A 15,078-nucleotide genomic window follows, 5' to 3' on the forward strand; every position below is an offset into this window, starting at 1 on the left:
CAGCCGGCCGCCAGAGCACTCTCCCCACTGCAGCCCGCCGCCAGAGCACTCTCCCCACTACAGCCGGCCGCCAGGAGCACTCTCCCCACTGCAGCCGGCCGCCAGGAGCACTCTCCCCACTGCAGCCCGCCGCCAGAGCACTCTCCCCACTACAGCCGGCCGCCAGAGCACTCTCCCCACTGCAGCCGGCCGCCAGGAGCACTCTCCCCACTGCAGCCCGCTGCCAGAGCACTCTCCCCACTACAGCCGGCCGCCAGAGCACTCTCCCCACTGCAGCCGGCCGCCAGGAGCACTCTCCCCACTACAGCCCGCCGCCAGAGCACTCTCCCCACTGCAGCCCGCCGCCAGGAGCACTCTCCCCACTGCAGCCGGCCGCCAGGAGCGCGGGAGCAGCTTTCTAGAGACCACTGTGCGCGTTCGTGCCGCTGGCCCTTCCTGGACAAGGCGAGCACGCAGAAGCCCTGGAGCACTACTCCTTCGCCCGATGAAGCTCCCGGTATTTCCACGTATTTCTACACGACCAGCGCGTCGCAACTCTCACACACACTGTGCTTTCCACAGCCGACATTCTTTGGGACAGACCGGGTTATCTACAAAATGCCTCTTGCTCTCATTCCCTTGCATTCCCCACATTCCACTTAGCATCACTGGGTTTCTTGCCTAACAACATCTCCTCCAGTATCTCTCCAGTGAGATGTGGATAGGCGATAAATTGTTTTGGTCTTTAGTTGTCTTGCTTTAGGCAGAATCCTATCCCCAGGCGGGACTGAACTGATTCCCTTATTCACGGAGGGCAGCCGGCAGTTCCTGGTCTCCTAACTAACACGGGCCATCCAAAGAACTGCGGCCCCTGTAGAGGCATTCTCTCAATTCTTCTGTTTGCCTCTGGTTTTCACTACTTTCACTACAATATATTGAAATATGTTGTTTCTCTCAGTTTGGAGGCCGTCTTGAATTTGTGGTCAATGCCTTTCAACTCTACATCGCCTCCTCCAACGTGATACTGTCCTATTCTTTTCCTTTCTGGGGTACCAATTATATCATATGTTTGACTATCTCACTGAAATATATTTTGTAGCACCTTTTATTTTTTAAATTTTTTTTGGTTAATTTTCCCTCCAGCAATGTACAAACATCCTGTGAGTCTTAGTTTTAACTCCTGCGTCTTTCAGCTCCACAATTTCTGTTCAGTTGGGATTTTTTGTTTGGGGTATATAAGCAAAATCATCACTACAGTCAACATAATGAATATGTTCATCATTCTCCCAGATGTCTGTTCATGAACCTTGTAATCTATACACACACACCCCCTTTCCTGCCATACTCTCCTTCCCAGACAACTACTGATCTGCTTTCTGTCCCTATAGTCTCCATTTATATGTGATCACATAACATGACTTTTGTCTGGCTTCTTTCATTTAGCACAGTTATTTAGAAAATCATCCATGCTGTTGTAAATACCAATAGTTCATTCCTTTTTTATTACAGAGGAGCATGACGCTGTATAGATAAACCACAATATGCTTATCTGTACCTGCTGACGGGCAAGGGGCTAGGTCAAGGTTTACGCCGGCCGTGCTAAGTAAAGCTGTTATCAACATCTAGGAAAACCCTCACGTGGACTCTGCTTTCATTTCTTTTGCACAAGGAAAGGCTATTAGATGACCAGTGAAACCATTTAGGCCTGCACAATTCTTTTTAGGGAGAGATTTTTCACTATAAAATCAGTCTTTTAAAATCAGGTTAACTATTCCATCCTGGAGTTTTTGCAGGTTGTGGCCTCTGTGGAATTAGTCCCTTTCATCTGAGTTGTCAAATTCATCTATGTAGGTTTCTTCATAATATTCCATAACAATGATTCAATGATTATTATTCCCTTATGCAGATATTGTAATGATATCTCTTTTATTCCTGATACTGGTATTCAGAGATTTATTAAAATTAGTGATGTCTGTCAAAGAACCAGATTTTTGTTTCACTAACTTTGTTGTTTTTGTTTCAAATTTCATCGATTTCTGCTCTTTATTCTCTTCATTTTGCTTTCTTTGGATTTATTTTTTACTAGTTTTTTTTAAGATGAAAGCTTGAATTATTGAATCGAGATTTCTTTTTTCATCTAACCATGTGGTGCTATAAATTTCCTGCTAAGTACTGCATTAACTGCATTCCACAAATTTTAATATATTGAATTTTCATTCTCATTCATTTCAAAATGTTTCTGATTTTCATTGAGACTTATTCTTCAACTTACAGATTTATCTATTGCTGAGAGAAGAGTGTTACGGTGTCCAACTATAACTGTGGGTTTGTCCATGTCTCCTTTCAAAATAAGGGAGCTCTGTTGTTAGGTGCATTCATATAGAGAACAGTTATGTCTTCTTAACTAACTGGCCCTTCTATGCAATGTGGTGGTGGTATGTTTTTTTCTCTTTAACTGAAGCATAGTTGACTTACAGTATCCTATTAGTTTTGGGTGCACATCATACTGATTTAATATTTTTCTACACTACAAAATGGAATCTAAACCCACATTTTTCAATAATAACATTGAATGTAAATGGACTGAATGCTCCAACTAAACGACACAGTGTAGCAGAATGGATCAAAAACCAAAATCCATCTATTTGCTGTCTACAAGAGACTCACCTTAGACCTGAAGACACCTTCAGATTGAAACTAACGGGATGGAGAAATATCTACCATGCAACTGGAGGCCAAAAGAAAGCCGGAGTAGCCATACTTATATCGGACAAACTGGACTTTAAAGTAAAGGCAGTAACAAAAGATGAAGAGACATTATATAATTACAGGGTCTCTCCATCAGGAAGAGCTAACAATTATAAACATCTATGCGCCAAATTTGGGAGCGCCCAAATACATAAAACAGTTAATCACAAACAGAAACAGTCTTATTGATAAGAATATGCTAATTGCAGGGGACTTTAATACCCCACTGACAGCAATGGATAGATCAACCAGACAGAAGATCACTAAAGAAACAAGGAATCTGACCGACACATTGGAACAGATGGAATTAATAGATATATCTAGAACTCTGCATCCTGAAGTTAGGAAATTCACCTTCTTCTCGAGTGCACATGGCACATTCTCCAAGACTGATCACATACTGGGCCATAAAGCAGCCCTCCATCAGTATAAACGAACTGAGATCATACCATGCACACTTTCAGATCACAATGTTATGAAACTTGAAATTAACCACAGGAAAAAGTCTGGAAAACCGCCAAGAATGTGGAGGTTAAAAACCACCCTACTAAAGAATGATTGGGTGAACCAGGCAATTAGAGAAGAAATTTAAAAATTTTTGGAAACAAATGAAAACGAAAATACAACAATCCAAAATCTCTGGGACGCAGCAAAGGCAGACCTAAGAGGAAAGTATATTGCAATCCAGGCCAATCTCAACAAATGAGAAAAAGCACAAATTCAATATCTAACAGAGCACCTACTGGAACTAGAAAGGGAGCAGCAAGAGCACGCCAAACCCAGTAGCAGAAGACAAATAATAAAGATCAGGGCAGAAATAAACAATATAGAATCCAAAAAAACAGTTGAGCAGATCAATGAAACCAAGAGTTGGTTCTTTGAAAAAATAAACAAAATTGATAAACCTCTAGCCAGGCTCCTTAGAAAGAAAAGAGAGAGCACCTAAATAGACAAAATCACAAATAAAAATGGATCTATTACAACCAATCCCTTAGAAATACAAGCAATCATTAGAGATTACTATGAAAAATTATATGCCAACAAACTGGACAACCTAGAATAAACGGACAAACTCATAAACACACATGCACTACCAAAATTCAAACGGGAAGAGATAGAAAATCTAAACAGACCCATAACCAGTGAAGAAATCAAATCCATTATCAAAAATCTCCCAATGAATAAGAGCCCCGGCCGGATGGATTCCCAGGGGAATTCTACCAGGCACTGAAAGCAGAGCTAATACCCATTCTTCTCAAACTATTCCAAAAAAATAGAAATGGTAGGAAAACTTCCAAACTCATTCTATGAAGCCAGCATCACCTTGATTCCAACCAGAGACCCAGCAAAAAAAGAGAACTACAGACTAATATCCTTAATGAATACAGATACAAAAATATTCAACAAGATACTAGCAAATCGAATTCATTCAACAACACATAAAAATAATTATCCCTCATGATCAAGTGGGATTCATTCCTGGGTTGCAAGGCTGGTTCAATATTCCCAAATCCATCAATGCAATACATCACATTAACAAAAGAAAAGAGAGGAAGGAGCCAAGATGGCGGAGAGGAAGGGAGCTCTGTAAACTTCGTCTCTCCCCTCTATCGAAGTGAGAAGGACATTACTCTCATCTGCAAGGTTGGGAGGAGAAAATACAGACTCCAGAAAGAAGACAACCTCAAAGATGCCTGAGTGAGTGAGTGCGAACTGGGGAGATTGGGAAACGGGCCAGCCTGAACCGGGCAGGGGAGGTGGGAGCCCCAGCCCAACGCGGTGCAAGCGCACGGAGCCCAAGAGACAAAGGGAAGAGAAAGAAACTGAACACGCTCATAGTGCCGTCTCTAGAGAAGAGATAAAGAGCATTTAACCGCGCTCGGAGAAAGAAACTCTCACTCCGTATATAACTGCTGAGTGGCCCAAATCCCGAACCCGGGTGGCACAAGGAGAGAAACAGCGTCCACCCCTGCTCAATCCCGGCAGGGAGTTGGCGGCTGCACGGGAGTGCACCTCATTTCCAGAGCGCATCTCACCTCCAGCATTGGCCGCGCTAATCCTGAATCCTGGGTGCCAACAGGGAAAAAAACAGCGCTCACCTGCATAAGATCCCGGCAGGGAGTCGGCAGCTGTGGCGGCGGCTGTGGTGGCGGCGGCGGCAGCTGTGGTGGCGGCGGCGGCTGTGGTGGCTGTGGCCGCTGTGGCAGCGGAACGCGCACCTGGTTTCCTGCAGCGCCCTGCCTCAGGAAGCAGCACCAATCCCAGCTGGCGCCAAGAGAAACCGCTCCTCCCCCCCATGAAATCCTGGCAGGGAGTTGGCAGAGACAGTGGCGACCGAGGCTGACGCGCACTTCGGCTGCGGGAGCGCGCCTCATTTCCGGCAGCGCCCTGTGCCTCAGGCGGCAGCAGTGTGAATCCGGCGGCGCCAAGAGAAACTGCTCCCTCCCACTATGCGATCCCGCTAAGAAGCCAGCCGCCAAAGCGAGTACATCTCATCTGTGGTAGCATGAAAGTGCATGGACTAGGGGCGCCTGGGGGGCTCAGTCGGTTAAGCATCTGACTTCAGCTCAGGTCATGATCTCACAGTCTGTGGGTTCCAGCCCCACGTCAGGCTCTGTGCTGCCAGCTCAGAGCCTGGATCCTGCTTCAGGTTCTGTGTCTCCCTTTCTCTCTGCTCCTCCCCCATTCATGCTCTCTCTCTGTCTCTCAAGAATAAATAGAAAATTTAAAAATAAAAATTTAAAAAAATGCATGGACTAGGATTTTGAAATGAGGCAGGCCTGGAAAATACAGCTTGGCTCAGCTGCAGCATAGGGAGGTCGGACTCATAAGAGTGGCCTGCAGTGTTTAGTTCCAGCAGAGCTTGGGAGGGTCCGCCATTCTCTCTGCAACCACCAAGGTGGGGCCTCCGAGAGCAGCCCCCCCAAGACCTACCTACACCAAACGATGCCTATCCATGGGGGGGAGCTGCTGCTTTTTTGTACTTATTTTTTTTATTATCGTTACCTTTTTTAGTTTTTTTATTTTGTTTTTAAATTTTTACTCTTTATTTTCCTTTTTCCTTTCTCTGTTTTTCTTTTCTTCTCTTGCCATCCAGATATATTCTCCCTTATCTCATCCTTATCTCTCCCCTCGACTGATTATACAGTTTTAGACTGTCCATTGTCCTTTGTCGTCTCTGCCCCTATTTATTTTTTTCTTTTTTTCTTCTCTTTCCTCTCCCTTCCTTTTCTTTTCTTCCTTTCCCCCTTTTAATTTGTTTGTTGGATTTGTCTGTACGTTTGCGTGCTTCTGTTCCCTGTGTATTTGTCTGTCTGTTTTCCTTTTCAGGGCTATCCCCAGAAACAAGCCAAAGTGTGCATGACGGCGAGTCCCAAATATTGCTGAGTAGGGAAATAAAATAACCAAAGGCACAACAAGAGAAACTGAGAGACACCATTAAAAGAACATTTCCTGAAATGACAGGCCCTGGACAGTCAATAAGCCTCCTTTAACAGAGCAATACTAACAGGTGCACAGTGCAAAACGAGCTTTTTAAAACTGATAACAGACAGAAAACTAGCCAAAATGACAAAACGAAGGAACTCTCCCCTGAAGAAACTCCAGGAAGAAGTCACAGCCACAGAACTGCTCAAAACAGATCTAAACAACATAACTCAACAAGAATTTAAAACAATTGTCATAAAATTAATTGCTGGGCTTGAAAAAAGCATCAGAGAAGCTACTGATACAATGACTAGGGACTTTCAAAATAGGTGTGATGAGTTTAAAAAAGGCTATAAATGAGGTGAATAATAAAATCGAGGTGGCCACCTCAAGGATTGAAGAGGCAGAGAGAAGAATAGGTGAATTAGAAAACACAGTGATAGCAAAAGAGGAAGCAGAAAAAAAAAAAAAGAGAGAGAAATTGATCCAGGAGCAGGAAAGGAGAATTCGAGACCTGAATGATACAAACAGAACATCCGTATCATAGGAATTCCTGAAGAGGAAGAGAGAGAGGTCCTGAAGGCGTACTAGACCAAGTATAACTGAGAATTTCCCAAATCTGGGGAAGGAAACAGACATTCAAATTCAAGAAGCACAAAGAACTCTGTTAAGACATAATTTCAATCAACTTTTGACATGACATACCATAGCGAAACTGGCAAAATATAAAGATAAAGAGAGATTTCTGAAAGCAGCTAGGGAGTAAAGGGCCCTCACATACAAAGGGAAACCTATCAGAGTGGTTACAGACTTACCTACTGAAACTTGGCAGGCCAGGAAGGAATGGCAGGAAATCTTTAATGTGATGAGCGGAAAAAACATGCAGCCAAGAATTCTTTATCCAGCAAGCCTTTCATTCCAAATAGGAGAGATAAAGGTGTTCCCAAAATAAACAAAACTTGAGAGAATTCATGACCACCAAACCAGCCCTACAAGAAATCCCAAGAGGGATTCTATGAGGGAAATGTTGCAAGGAATACAAAGTGCCAAAAACACCACTACAAACATGAACTCTATGGAGAAAACAATTAATCTAAACCCACATTTTTCAATAATAACACAATGTAAATGGACTGAATGCTCCAACCAAACGACACAGGGTAGCAGAATGGATCAAAAACCAAAATCCATCTATTTGCTGCAAAACATGAGAAAATATTGAATACTGAAAACGAACCAAGGGCTGAGGGGAAGGGGGAGGGGAGAAGGGGGATGGTAATGGAGGGGGACACTTGTGGGGAAGAGCACTGGGTGTTACATGGAAACCAATTTGACAATAAACTATTTTTAAAAAATGACCCCCACAGGGGTGCCTGGGTGGCTCAGTCAATTAAAAAATGACCCCCACAAGTAGTTCAGTTACCATTTATCACCATACAGCTGTTACAATCTTACTATATTCCTTATGCCACACTTTACACCCCCATGACTTATAAAACTTGTTGTCTGTACCTATTAATCTCCTTTACCTACTTAGCTCATCCCCCAGCCCCTCCCTTCTACGGTAAACAAAAGCTTGTTTACTGTATCTGTGAGTCTGTTTCTGTTTAGTTTGTTAATTTGTCCTTTTCTTTTTTTGTTCATTTGTTTTTAGATTTCACATATAAATGAAATCATATGGCTCTGACTTATTTCCCTTAGCATAATACCCTTGAAGTCCATCTGTGTTGTTGCAAATCATGAGCTTTCATTCTTTTTTATGGCCAAGTAATGCGTGTGTGCGTGCGTCACATCTTCTTTATCCATTCATCTACTGATAGACACAAGATACTTCCATATCTGGGTTATTGTGAATAATGAAAACAATGCCACAGGAATGCATGTATCTCCTCAAATTAGTGTTTTCATTTTCTTTAGATAAATACCACAAATGGAATTGCTGGGTCATATGACAGACACCTGAGGAAACTCCATGCTGTGTTCCATGGCGGCTGCACCAATTACTCCCTCCAGCAGTGCACAAGGGTTTCCTTTTCTCCACGTCCCGACCAACACGTGTTATTTCTTGTCTTTTTTCCTTGTAGCCATTCTGACAGCTGTGGGGTAATATCTCCTTGTGGTTTTGACTTGTGTTTCCCAGACGATGAGTGATGTTGAGCATCCTTTCATGTGTCTGTTGGCCATCTGGATGTCCTCTTTGGAGAAATGTCTGTTCAAGTTCTCTGCCCATTTAATCAAGTTGTGGGTTTTTTTTTTTTAATTAACCTGTGCAAGTTCTTTATACATTTTAGATATTAACCCATCAGATGTACGGTTTACAAGTATCTTCTCCTGAAAGGCTGCCTTTTCATTTGCTGACGGTTTCCTGTGCTGCACGAAAGCTTTTTAGTCTGATCCTGCTGTTTAGTTTCTGCCGCCCTTGCCTACGGGGAGGGTTCCAGTTTAATTCTTTTGCACAGAGCTGTCCAATTTTCCCAACACCATTTATTGGGGTGACTGTCTTTTCCCCACAGTATTTTTCCCCTCTTTTGTCATAAAATAATTGACCACATCTGCATAGGTTTATTTCTGGACTCTTTATTCTACTCCACTGATCTGCGTGTCTGTTGTCATGCCCAGACCACACTGTCTTGATCACTACAGCTTAATAATATAGTTTGAAATCAGGGAGCACGAAACCTCCAGTTTTGTTCTTTCTCTAGACAGCTTTGTTTATTTGGGGTCTTCTATGTTTCCACACAAATCTTAGGACTCTTTCTTCCAGTTCTATGAAAACTGCTAGTGATATTTTGATAGGATTGCATGGAATCTATAGATTGTTTTGGTAGTGATGTGGACATTTTAACAATATTATGTTTCCAACCTGTGAATGAGGTATATCCTTCTATTTATTTGTGCTGCCAGATTCTTTCATCGTCATAGTTTTCAGAATACAGGTCTTTCCTTTCCTTGGTTAAATTTATTCCTAGGTATTTTCTTCTTTTTGATATAACTATAAATGAGGTTGTCTTCTCAGTTTCTGGTAGTTCGTTTTTAGTGTACAGAAAGGCAACAGGTTTACGTCTGATAATTTTGTGCAACTTTACTGCGCTCATTTATGGGCGTACCTCAGACACACCACGGTTCTGTTTCAGACTCCTGGCATAAAGCGAACACTGCAATAAAGCAACTCAAATGAGTTGTTTTCCAGTACATGTAATAGTTATGCGTACACTATAGTTTGCTAACTGTGCGATAACATCAGAGATTTTAAAAAGCAACGTACACACCATAACTCAGAAATATTTCTGAGACCCCTGGATGGCTCAGTTGGTGAAGCATCTAACTTTGCAGGTCATGACCTCACGGTTCATGCATCTGAGTCCTACATCGGGCTCTGTGCTGACAGCATGGAGCCCGCCTCAGATCCTCAGTCTTCCTTTCTCTACTCCTTTGCTGCTTCTCAAAAACAAGTAAATATTTTTAAAAGCTTTAATCTCTAAAAATCTGCTATCATCTGAGCTTATAGCAAGTAATAATCTTTCTGCTGGTCTTGCCTTGATGTTGATAAATGTTGCCTGATCAAGGTGGTGGTTGTGAAAAATTGGGTTGGCTGTGCCATTTTCTTCCGATAAGAAAACACTGAAGTTTGCCACTTTGACTCCTCTTTTTATGAGCAATTTCCCCATAGCACACAGTGCTGTTTGACACCACTGAGCTTTCAGAATTGGAGTCAATCATCTCTAATGCTGCCACTGCTTTATTAAGTGTATATAATATTTTATTTAATATAATATATATTATATAATATTCTTTTCTTTGTTTTCATTTCAACAATCTTCATAGCATTGTCCCCAGGAGTAGATTCCATCTCAAGAAACCACTTTCTTTGCTCATCCATAAAAAGCAACACTTTATCCATTCAAGTTTTATGAGAACGCAGCACTTGAAGTATAATAATAATGAAAAAGCTTGAAGTATTCCAAGAATTACCAAAATGTGACACAGACACAAAGTGAACAAATTCCTTTGGGAAAATTGTGACAACAGACCCCTGACACAGGATTGCCACAATCGTTCAATCCCTAAAAATTAGAGTGCCTGTGAAGTGCAACCAAGTACGGAATGAGATCTGCTTCTGTGAGTTCCGACAGCTTCTTGGTGGAGCCTTTAGAGTTTTCTGTGTGTGACGTCACATCATCTGCAGATAGTGGTAGTGCTAGTACTTCCGTTCTAATTTAATTTGGGTGCATTTTCTTCCTTTTCCTGGCCTAACTGCCATGACCACGACAGCCAGCGCCCTGCTGAATAAATGTGGTGCAAGTGGGCATCCTGGTCTGTTTTTTGACCTTAGAAGTTCTTTTAATGTTTTTTTGAATTTCGTTTACTAATATTTTATTAAGGCTTTTTGCATCTCTGTCCGTCAAGGATACTGATTTGTAATTTTCTCTTATTTGCAGTGTCTTTGCTTTGGTATCAGGGTGACGCCGGCCTCACAGAGTTTGGATGCATTCATTCCTCTTCAGCAATAGTTTGAGAAAGACAGGTACCAACTTTTCTTTAAATGTTTGATAGACTCAAGAGGCAAAGATGGCAGCAGAGTAGGAGGACCCCAGGCCTGCCTCATCCCACAAACAGAACTAGTTATGAAATCATGCTAAATCCCCCCGGAACCTGCCTGGAGGCTGGCAGGACAAACTCCACAGCTGAAAGTAGAGAGGAAGCCACATGAAGAAGGCAGGGAGTGCAGAGTCATGGCTTGGGAGAGAAACGGGCAGTGGCCACTGCCCTGGGCAAGGCGCCATGGTCAGGATGGACGAGAGACAGACTCACCCACGGGGGCAGCACACAAGGAAAACTAGTCCCCAGAGGATTCGGCCTGGAAAGCAAGAGGCGCCACATTTTGTGAGTTCCTGCAACCAGAAGGGCTGAGCACCTGTTCCAGGTCAGTGGGCTCGCTGGCAGCAGCGGCAAGAAGGCTCATTTCATAAGCCGACCAAGCACATCTCCAGCCTGCCACGTGCAGGCCGGGGACCAAACACTGCCCACAGGAGACAGAGGGAGTCCCCGAAGTCAACTGGTCAGAAGAACGAAAGCAGCCAGGACACAAAAGCGGAGCCCACACAGCATACACTGGAGACACTCCCTGAACATCAGGCCCCGGGGACCAGGGGACACTACACCACAGGACACTGATGATCTCCTCCTAATAAGGCCACTGCCCTCAAGAACAGAAGACACAGCTGACTTGCCTAACAGAAACAGGCACAGAGACGTAGACAAAAGGAGAAGACAGAGAAATTTATCCCAAATGAAAGAACATGACAAGGCCACAGCTGGAGACCTAAATGAAACAAATATAAATACTATGCCTGAAGGAGTTTTTAAAGCAGTGATCACAAGGATACTCACTGAACCTGAGAAAGGGGGGAAGATATGACTGAGACCCTTAACACCACGATAAGGAATAACAGCAGAGATATAGGGCTCAATAAACAAAATGAGAAATACGCCTGGTGGCATGGATAGCAAATTGGAAGAAGCAGAACTGCAAATTAATGACCTACAAGACAAAGTAATGAAAATTAATCAAGCTGAACAAAAGAGAGAAAAATAACTATGCAATACAAGAATAGACTTAGGCAAGTCAGTGACTCAATCAAACACAATAACATCCGTATTAAAGGACTCTCAGAAGAAGAAAGAGAAAGGGGCGCATGAAATCTATTTGAAAAAATAATAGCTGAAAACTTCCCTAATCTGGGGAAGGAAACAAACATCCAGATCCAGGATGCACAGAAAACTCCCATCAAAATAAACAAAAGCAGATCTATACCAAGATATACTGTAATTAAAATGGCAAAATACAGCAATAAAGACATTTAAAGCAGCAGGACAATAAAAAAGCTATACACAAGGGAGACCACATAAGGCTATGAGGCAGATTTTTTTAACAGAATCCAGAAGCCAGAAGAGAGTAGCATGGTGTAGTCCAAGTGCGGAGTGGGGAAAATCTAGTAAAAATATACCCTATCCAGCAAGGCTATTATTCACAATAGAGAAAGAGCTTCCCAGACAAAAAAACAACCCGAAGGACTTCAGGAGCACCAAGTCACCCCTGCAAAAAATATTAAAGGGGCATACTTGGAAAGGAGAGACCAAAAGTGACAGTGTAACTGCAGGAAACACAGAAGCAGCAAATATGAGTATTTCTGTAAATATTCAGTCAAGGAACTCACAAAATAACAGGATGTAGAACATGATACCGTATGCCTAAACCGTGAGGACGGGAATAAAGAGTAGGCTCAGACTTGAATGATCACGGACTTAACACAGACTGCTACCTGCAGATGTTTTCTAAAAACTTAACGGTAACCATGTATGAAAACCTATGAATAAAGATACAGTATTTACTGTCTCCTCACACTGACCTGGCCTCAGGCCAGGAGGCACCAGAGGGAAATGCTAAGCTCACCACCAGCCCAGGAATCCCTGGAATTCCGGCACACTGCCCCGTCCTCCTGTTGCTACTTACTGCCGGAGCCCCATAAAGCCGCGCCTGCCCGGCACCTGCCCGGCACCTGCGAGCGGCGAGGCTCGGCGAAGGGCTGGGCTGTGTGCGCACTCCCGCCTCACCCAGACTCCCCCATTCTTTATTAGGAGCCAGAGAGAGTGTTGGTGAAGTTGCACAACCGCGAGGTCCAGAACACAGCTGCCTTCCTGCAGAAAGGGGCCGCATGCTCTGCCTGAGCACAGGCACGTGCCCGACAGCGCCCTGGTGTGGGCGCCGAGCTGAGGTGGCACCCGGCCTGCCCCTTCTCCAGCACGACTCCGCTCCTCCCTAGCCTGCGGCGCAGCCACCAGTCCCCCTGCAGGAATGGGACTGCCTCCGAGAGAACAGGGCCAGCACCGGGCCACCCCGCGTCCTGGGTCTCCACCCTACCCTGGGCCCTGGCCTGACCTGCGCGGCCTTCAGATGCCCAAAGACCTGCAAGCTGACGATCTTTATGGCTGAGCCACCTGCTCTGGCCATCCTCAGTGACGGGTTCACCCCAACGAACAACTGCTCTCCCTGACAGGGGCCACTTTGGTTTTTTTTAAATAAATAAGGAAACTGGATCCCAAAGGTTCTCTGAGATCAGTGAACAGAGAGGGAATTAGGGTTTAAGTTGGACACGTCCTATGAATCGCTGAACCACAATGAAAATGGACTTTATGTCTGAAAGGGCGTCTCTCCCTCCAGTAACTGAGTGTGCGTGTACTAAGTGAAGTAATAGTAGACAAGCATATTCTTATTTTAAGTCTGAGCCACTGAAGACAATGCTGCTGCTCCCCGGGCCCCTCGCCCAGGGTGGGCCCGGCCCTTCGTCTGAGGTCGCCAGGTCTGTTTACGGCTCTGCTGGGATTCTGTTACCAGGCAGACCTTTCATTGGTGGGAACAAACCTTCAGAAATACAACGGAAGTCAATGGGAACTCATGACAGAAAATGAAAAACGATTTACACACACTTTTCACCCGTGTGTTTCATGGGTGCTCCACCCATAATGTTAGGTCGAGTTACATAACTGGCAACTTTCTCCTGCCAGCTTACAGGGAATTAATCCTTAATCTGTTCAAGTGATTATTTTCAACCTCCTAAGGGACCACAGAATCAGGACTTAACACAGCCCCAAGGGCAAGCCTGCTGGCATCTGTTCCCCACATGGCCAGATCAGTATCAGTTTTCCTTGGGGACAATTTAAAACCAGTCTCAGTACCTGAAAGGGACTTTCCCACCCCACCCCCAGAGTAAGCGGAGCAAGGAGGAAAATGTCCTTCCAGGTGAGCCACACAGAGGAAAGAAGTAGGAGGTAGGAGCCATCGCCCACACCAGTAAGATAGAGAAAGGGCAGAGTCCCCCACACACAGCTGAGCAACTGGGCTGATGACAGTAAGGACGGCCTGAGCCTGAGCGCCACCTCAAGTAGGTGGAAAACTAGGAGGACGTGTGTGGTCCACGAGGCACGCTGGACTTGGGGTGACGGTGCGGGCTGAGCCGGCACACCAAGTTACTGGGGAGAAGGGCGTGGGACTCCAGCTGCTCCTACCTTGGCTGGCTTCTGGCTGCATGGAGCTCAGAGGAAGTGGCGGTGAGGACTCTGGGGGCTCCGCCACCGGGTGCTCAGCCACCGGACAGATGATAAACCACCTCTTGCCTGTGTGCAGAACTACAGGGCAGGACAAAATAGCAGGAGAGATGGAGTGAGTTTCTCCCACAGCTGACCAGACCCCTCACCATTGGCACCAGACCTGCCCTAAGAGGCACTGGGAAGCTCTTTTCACACCAGTGAGGGGCATGTGCAGCCCACTTGGGGGGCTCCTCACTGGAAGCCCGGGGCTCATATAACACCCTAACATGGACTTAGTTCCCAGACCACTGGCAGTGGCATCAGCAAAGTGGGGACAGAGGCAGCGACCAGTTCACGTGGTACTCAGTCCCCGCCAAGGCCACACCCAGCTCCTCAAGTCAGCTATCCTTGCACCTGGGGGGTGCTCACCAGACGTGCCAGCAAACCCCCCAGTGTGACGGCCAAACCCCCTTATACATGCTCAACGCCACCAAGAGAGAAGGAGCAAGGACGGAAAGGCTTCTTCAGGAGCTAGGTCTGGAGAGCAGGAGGGAGCCCCGGAGGCAGACATACCGTTCTGCTGATACACGGGGGCGTTGGCTTGGGGCCGGCGGCTCTCCTGGAGGGTAAGGGTCAGAGGTCAGCAGGCCACATGGAGCAGGAACTTCCCGTGGAGCACGGCATGGCCTCCAAACACCCAAGGGGCCTCCAGAGCTGGGCCGAGTGTCACTAAGCGGCACGCGCCCACCCCGCCGGCCGCCTCACCCGGCGCCGCGTGCCCCGCAGAGCCTCCGGCAGCCCAGCCCTCCCGGGACCCCCGGCCAGGACTCGCCTCCC

At 45.4% G+C, this 15,078-nt stretch overlaps 1 protein-coding gene across 1 annotated transcript in view; it reads right to left on the reverse strand.

Moving 5' to 3' along the window:
- Window positions 1-15,078, reverse strand: part of WNK2 (WNK lysine deficient protein kinase 2) — a 106,403-nt gene that overhangs the window by 38,926 nt on the left and 52,399 nt on the right. Inside the window, exons 18-19 of the mRNA XM_029919702.1 lie at window positions 14,815-14,871; window positions 14,221-14,340 (exon numbers count right to left, since the gene is read on the reverse strand). Of these exons, the coding sequence (XP_029775562.1) occupies window positions 14,221-14,340; window positions 14,815-14,871 (177 nt within the window). The remainder of the gene's footprint in view (window positions 1-14,220; window positions 14,341-14,814; window positions 14,872-15,078) is intronic.

The sequence above is a fragment of the Suricata suricatta genome, chromosome 13 (genome assembly GCF_006229205.1).
Source record: "Suricata suricatta isolate VVHF042 chromosome 13, meerkat_22Aug2017_6uvM2_HiC, whole genome shotgun sequence".
In the NCBI taxonomy this organism is placed as follows: Eukaryota; Metazoa; Chordata; class Mammalia; order Carnivora; family Herpestidae; genus Suricata; species Suricata suricatta.